The 6,590-nt window shown below is 53.1% G+C and overlaps 1 protein-coding gene across 3 annotated transcripts; it reads right to left on the bottom strand.

The window, feature by feature from the left end:
• Nucleotides 1-1,343: 1,343 nt before the first annotated feature.
• ERAL1 (Era like 12S mitochondrial rRNA chaperone 1) lies at nucleotides 1,344-5,564 on the bottom strand. 3 transcript variants are annotated; one of them, XM_061142942.1, is made up of 10 exons: nucleotides 5,272-5,564; nucleotides 4,021-4,148; nucleotides 3,825-3,902; nucleotides 3,364-3,410; nucleotides 3,139-3,200; nucleotides 2,854-2,966; nucleotides 2,520-2,768; nucleotides 2,244-2,393; nucleotides 2,055-2,135; nucleotides 1,344-1,950 (listed from the first exon to the last, which is right to left on the bottom strand). In XM_061142942.1, the coding sequence occupies exons 1-10, from the start codon at nucleotides 5,549-5,551 to the stop codon at nucleotides 1,828-1,830; spliced, it is 1,311 nt and encodes a 436-aa protein (XP_060998925.1). In that variant the 5' UTR covers nucleotides 5,552-5,564; the 3' UTR covers nucleotides 1,344-1,827. The 3 variants fall into 3 exon arrangements, with proteins under 3 accessions (XP_060998925.1, XP_060998926.1, XP_060998927.1); XM_061142943.1 differs by having other exon boundaries at nucleotides 1,344-1,947; XM_061142944.1 differs by lacking the exon at nucleotides 3,825-3,902.
• Nucleotides 5,565-6,590: the final 1,026 nt, after the last annotated feature.

Genomic DNA, 6,590 nt, shown 5'->3' with positions numbered 1-6,590 from the left:
GCTTGCCCCAAGATCCAGCTGTCAGGACCCTCCCTGCCTTACAAAGATTCAAACTAACACTCATGCTTAGTCACTTCAGTCGTGTTCAACTCTTTGTGATCCCATGGACTGTAGCCTGCCAGGCTCCTCTGTCCTTGAAATTCTCCAGGCAAGAATATAGGAGTGGGTTGCCATTCCCTTCTCCAGGGGAACTTCCCAACCCAAGGATGGAACCCTTGTCTCTTAAGTCTTCTGCATTGGCAGGAGTATTCTTTACATTCCTAACACCAGAACCCACCATCACTACTTTCCCAGGGCTCTGATCAGTAATTAAGCCCTGAAGTATGGCTGGGGTGAGGTTGTTTTTTTTTTCTCCTCCCAGCAGATGGGCGACCAGTTTCATGGGAATGAGACTGGAGGGTGGCTCCTAGGCTTAACAAGTTCCATAAAAGAATATGTGACAAAGGGCCTAATAGGAAGAAGGGCCAGTGATCCTCAGTCCAAGGAGACTAGAAAGGAAAGGGTTAAGAGATAGAGCCTTCCAGAGCCCGGGAAAAGTACCCCACCCAAGGGGAGGGGCCAGCCGGTGCATTAAAAACGGAGCAACTTGTGTGGAGAGGCAGGGACAGGGCCTCCCTACTTCTAAAGGCCTCCTTGGTCTGCAGTTTCAGCTCCAGGTAAGTGTTCCTCCTCTGGCTTTGTCTGCTTGTGGGTCTGATCAGAGGGAATCTTCAGCTTCCTTGTGATCTCTGGCTTGTTTCACACCAGCGCTGGGTCCCTAAGGAGTTCTCAACAGACCCTAGCTCTGAAAGGCTCTTTGGATCAGTCCCCTTCAGGGTGTCCTTGACCACAGAGTCAATACGTCTCCCAGGGAGTGGGGAGCTCTGTGTCCAGCCTGGCCCTGTCCTGCTCCGCCCCCAGTGCCTGGCTCTCTCTGCCCCCGTGTTCTCTGAGCCATGCTCCCTGCGCCTCCCGCAGGGCCCTGACTGGGATATCATCATATACTGTAAGTTTGCGATGAGACACTACAGTATAGATGATGTACTAGTCCGGGTGCTCCCAGCTCTGGAGCCAGCGGAGGAGGCCAGGGGTTGCTGTAAGCCCACCACGCTCACTGCTCAGCCTATCACAGCCTGCCGACCGCCAGGGCACTTGGGGATGGCGAGGAAACCGTTACCATTACTGAGTTTAGTAATGGTAACGGTTCTCTTGCTGCACCCAGAAAACGTGCCAAGAAGATTGCTCGGATCCCTGGAGCAGACTACCAAAGGGAGGGAGGCTCCAACTCAGACCACGGGGTGGGGGTGAGGGAATGGGTGAGTTTTCTCTTTCCTGTTCTAAAGAAATAAAGATGAGAACCAGAATGTTTGTCTTTGAACTTTATTCACAGTTGAGACTGGAGATGGGGTGGGGTGCCAGGGATCAAGGACTTGAGGAGTAGATGGGCGGCACTATCTCACTCAGGACACAAGGGTCCTTACACAGCTGCGAGGTGGACGGACTGAGCGGAGAGGGGAAAGTTCCCCTCTTTGCCAACAACTGGCAACACAGAGACTCTGGGCCCAAAGCCAGTGGGAAGCAGTGCTCTGCACCAAAGGGCCAGCTTCTAAGACCCAAGTAGCTATAGCCCCAGGCAGAGGAACCACCTGGGAACCCAGCTAAGGCAGGTTCCTTCCTCCAGCAGGAAGGCGTGACTCGGCAGATGTGGTGCAGACTTGGCCAGGCCAGCCAGCAGTTGGTCAGCCTGTCGGTGTCCATGCCTAGCCCCATGCCCTGCAGGCAGTTCTGGTTAGTGGCTCCCGCCAGCAGCTTGGGCGGGGACGCCTTGGAAAAGACAGCGGAGGGTGGTCACTTGATGAGTTTCACAGACAGCCGGAGCTGAACTTCACAGAGGAAAATGTTCATGAGGTCACGGCCCACCTCCTGTGCGATCTGAGCGATCAGGTACCCCTTTGGACCAATCAGGATCTTCTGAGGGTGGGGTAAAAGAGAGGGCCGTGAGCTGGCTATCAGGCAGTCGGGAAGAACCCCTGCCTAACAGTCCTGGTCCCTCCTCCAAGCCCAGCCCTGCTCACCATGTGAGATTCTTTGGGCACCAGAAGCTTCTGCTCAATCACCAGCTCCCCGCTTGGCCCTTCATCCCAGACCTCTGTTTTCTGCACAGGGAGACATCATGACTGGTCAGCAGGTCCCCTAGCCCTGCTCTTGGGGACCTAGCTGTCCTGCTCCAGGTGGAGCCCCTGGACCCCTCACTGTGCCCACACCTGCTGTATGTTGTAGGGCACCTCCTTGGGCAGGTACTCCAGGAGCTTCTCTCGGATCATGTTGGCACAGATCTCCTCAGGTGTCTGGCTGGTGAGGACCTCACTGTGGAACTCCCAGGGCCCTGGCTGGGCCTGTGCCAGGAGGTATTGCTATGGGCAGAGAGGGAAGATGTCAGCATATCAGCCCCAAGTGGGACTTCCCTCTCACTCTTACTTCCAGGAGGAACTCTGAGGCTTGTCTTCACCTGGTGGACACCAAGGGCCAGGCTAACTGACCTTCAGTGTTTTTACATCCTCCTGGCTTAGGGCTGACAACATGAAGATTTCCTGGAAGTGGGGCCAGCCCATCCGCTGAGGGTCTCTCGCAGGCTGCAGGTCTGGGCCCTGAGCTGCTGGGCTAGGGCAATGGGTGCCCGGCTGTGAGCGCAAGGCCTGCATCGTTTTGAGCTTCTTGCCGTTGACTATACCTTCAGTGAGGGCGGCTGTCAGCTCTAGGAGAACGGACTTCTGCTTCAGGCAATCAACCTGGGGGTGGGTGATGGGCAGAAGACTGTAGTCAGTGAGATGGGGGCCTTGAAGCAGACCCCTTCCTCAGGTAGGTGGGGCTCACCTTGTTCATGACAAGGATGCTGGGGACGTGGGAAAACTGGGTCAAGCACCGGAGCAGCTGGGGACTGAGCTGGTTCCGAGTCCACTTGTCTGAGACATCCACAAGTACCACAACTGGAAGTCGGCAGTGTATGGAGGAGGACAAGGTTATGATCACCCTTTCCCCCACCCCCCAAAAAAAACTTCCAGGGTATGGGATCTGGCCAACCCCCAACCCCCAAAGCTACCAGGAATGACAGGCCATGATCATGTAAACTGGGTCTCAGATTCCTAGCCTGAGCCTAACCCAGGTCAGCCGATTCCATGCTCTTCCACGGATCTTCCAACAAAGAGAGCTCCAGATGGTGTCTAAGGGACAGACACACATAGGTCAGGAAGGGTCTGGTGAGTGATGCATTCCTGAGGAGGGGTGGGGTGTGACCAGGGGGTTTCCCAGCCCCTAGGATGGAATCTCCCCACTCTCTCTTCAACACCTTTCCCCCCAATGACTCCCTGTTCCCCCAGCTGTTACCTTTTCTGTTTAGCAGGGCTGATGAGGCCAGGTGTGTCAAGTAGAATCTAAAATCAGGAAAGAGATGCCCAGGTCCCCAACCCCAGGAGGAAAGATTATGACTGGGGAGTGAAAAGCCATCCACCCTTGATGTCAGGAGCCTGCCCCCACTTCTTGGCTGAGCTGACTTTAGATTTTTATCCTCCAGCTGTTTTACTATTGTCAATACGCAGGATCCAGGAGAAGGACAACTGTGAATATATGGAATATTAGGAAGCAGTAAAGAGGCAATGAGACCTCTGTGACTAGATACCAGAGGGGTAAGGCAAGAGAGAGAACTGCTCCAGGTCTAAAGGAAGAAGCGCCCCCTTCCCTAAGAAAAGTGAATCTAAAAATCATTTTTGAAGGGTCCAATCGTTAAGGGAGACTGTCTTGGCTTCACCCTCTGTCCTGTTTGCTGGACATTCATTGCAAGTACCCACCACCTGGGTCTCTTTCTCTGTGATGACCCCCAGAGCTTGACTGCGAGTGGTGTGCACTTTCCTAGAGACAGGGAACACCTGCCAGGAAGAAAGAAATCCCAAGTGAGGTCCTGGATCCCTCTGGAACAATCCACGAAGGCACAGTAAGATGTGAGAAATGAAAAGGGGAGGGGGAAGGGTCAAGGATGCAGCGTACTTTTCGGCCCAGCAGCTGGTTGGAGAGTGTAGACTTCCCTGCATTTGGGGCACCCAGGAGGACCACTCGTAGGACTCGGGGGTTCTCAGGCATGTCGGGGCGATGGACCAAGAGGAGATCTTGCTCATCTGCATGAGGGGACAGGAGGGGAGTGAGAGACAGTGCAATCTGGATCCCCCACCAGGTACACAGCCCTACCTGTCCACAAAAAGAGTATGGATAAGAGATTAGTGCGCCAGGTTGAATTCGAGACCTGGCTTTGAGATTTTGTTTGCCTATTAGTTTGTTTATATGCCTTTATCAAATTTTCTCGTTTTGTCACATGTAAAACAGAAATGCTAAAAATGGTACTTAATTACTGTTTTTTGACAACTGACAGTTGTGTAAAACATCTCAGCACAACGCCTGGCACTCAATAACCTTGTGCAATCATATTGTGTAGTTGTGCCCAGTAAATGTATGCACATGTGTGAAAATATCACCATACCAGATAAAGCCAGAAATTCCCTCAGCTGTCTCACCCTACTAAGGGTACTATGAAAGCTCTGCAAGCTTTCTCAGTCTTTCGGTATTCGCTCCTATGACTCTGCATCGCAATGACCAGTTTCTGTGTTCAGCCTCTAGTCTATGCTACTTTAAGAATAGAGAGTGCTATTTATAGTTGACCCTTAAACAACATGGGTTTGAACTGGGCTGGTCCACTTACACACAGGATTCCGCACCCCCCCCCCCCCCCATTAAATGTTGGTTTCTGCACTTGGTTGAATCCTTGGATCTGGAATTGTGGGTATGTAAGGAACTGCATATATGGAGGGCCAATAATACATTATACAAGGACTTTCGATTGCGCGGGTTCAGCGTCTTTAATATCTCTGTCCCCAGTTGTTCAAGGACCAACTGTAACTCCGTGTCTTGATAAGTAGATGGGACACTTTGGGGTCGAGTTTGCACCCCATGTTGGAAGAGACAGCCACAACTCTGCCATGCCTGCGGCCCTTCAATTTGTGGCGTCTTTGTGGGCGTCGTTGGTTGGGACTAGATCGGTTCCTTCTAGCTCGAAAACTCTTAGAACCTAGTATCTCTTCCCTGTGAGATCCTTCACTGCTCGCCTCTATCTCTCGGGTTCTCAAGATCGTTTTCTACAATACAGAGCCAAAGATGATAGCCCCAGAGGCTGAGGGGTCTTCCTAACACAGGACTTGCTGTGCTAAAGCCGTGACAGTTGCGGACAAATCTATCTGCATTTTTTACCTCTGTGCACCGACACAGCGGGGACGCGAAAAGGCGAGTTGTCCGGCTGAGAGAGTCCGAGGAAGCAATCCAGGGCTGAGTTCTGGCCATTAGGGCGTGAAGCCGAAGCCAGGCGGGGACCAGAGAAGGCCGGGCCCGCTACACAGGAAACGCACCTCCGCTGACAGCCCAAGAGAGAGGGGAGCCGGATAATCCATCCCCTTGCGGCATCAGAACCTGGCTGCCAGAGCCCCGACACGGTTCGTAGGAGCACAGCCCCGCGCCAGCTGGAGGCAGCCATGGCAGACGCAAGGCACTCTGGGAACTGCTGGGAACGCACCTACGATTGGACAGAGCGGCGGAGAGGAGAGCGAGCGGGAGAGAGCTAGATCGGCCCAAACAGAGCGGAGGAGTATGGGACGTTGGAGGTGGGCTGGGGTTGGATCCTCTCTGGAGACGGCCCGAGACTAAGAAAACGGGGGAAGGTGTATTCAGAGTTTGTGTGAGCATCACAATCGTTTTGGACTCCGATACTCACCGTGTTTTATTCTTCTCCTGCCAAAGTTTTGTAAAAGGCCTTTCTAGCCCTGCCTCATGAAAGACTACATTTCCCACAAGGCCGAGCGGCAAAATCTTTCTCTTAGCGTCCGACTTCTGTCAGCCGGAGAACCTCTAGCAGCGTAGGAGCGATGATCCGGGGGCGTGGGACCTTGTACCGCTCCAGCTGAGGCCCTTTTTAGTCCTCTCCAGCCAGAGGCTTTCAGGACCCCCGCCTAGTGGCCCTCAGGTTTGGCCTAGTGTCAATCCTCCAGCAATCTGTGCCTTAGCTTTATGGGAGCCTCCTGTAAGGAGTGGTCCGTGAGTCTGTGGTCCCGATGAGCAGCAAACCCGGATTTCCCTCCTATAAACCTCGGCTACTACCTCCTCTCTGAGGCCATTCCTTTCTGGAGAAAAACCAGAGGGTCTGCAAAGGGAGAAGAAGCTGCTTAGTCACCTAGGATCTCCGGGATTGTCTTAGCGGCCTGAGGAACCTGATATACCTTGGCTAATTTGAGGCCCTAAGCCTACTCTTCATCCTTTGACGCCTCAGTTAGACTTTTGGAATTGAGAGAGAAATGTCGCGAGGATTGGAGGTGCTGAGGATAAAACAAGGAGCAAAACGGACAAAAATCTCCAGCACGGGACTTGTATCCTGGGGGCTTTGTGTGTGTGTGTGAGAGAGAAAGAGATAGAGAGATACCCGACCTGTGACCTGACAGAGCCAGTTTCAGTGGGATGGTTTGCGTGAAAGGCTAAACCGAGTGGATTTAAGAAAGAGTGAGGGGAGAGGAATTGAGGGT

This window comes from Dama dama, chromosome 5 (assembly GCF_033118175.1).
Source record: "Dama dama isolate Ldn47 chromosome 5, ASM3311817v1, whole genome shotgun sequence".
Lineage (NCBI taxonomy): Eukaryota > Metazoa > Chordata > Mammalia > Artiodactyla > Cervidae > Dama > Dama dama.
The sequence above is the reverse complement of the archived record's forward strand: the minus strand, read 5'-3'. Positions and strand labels throughout refer to the sequence as shown.

Bases quoted from the DNA above. Each gene is read 5' to 3' on its own strand.
- ERAL1 (XM_061142942.1), bottom strand. From the start codon at position 5,551: ATGGCTGCCTCCAGCTGGCGCGGGGCTGTGCTCCTACGAACCGTGTCG. The intron at 4,149-5,271 runs GTAAAAAATGCA...CCCCTCATGCAG, and splicing joins CGCTGTGTCGGTGCACAGAG to ATGAGCAAGATCTCCTCTTG. The intron at 2,394-2,519 runs GTCAGTTAGCCT...CTCTGCCCATAG, and splicing joins AGGATGTAAAAACACTGAAG to CAATACCTCCTGGCACAGGC.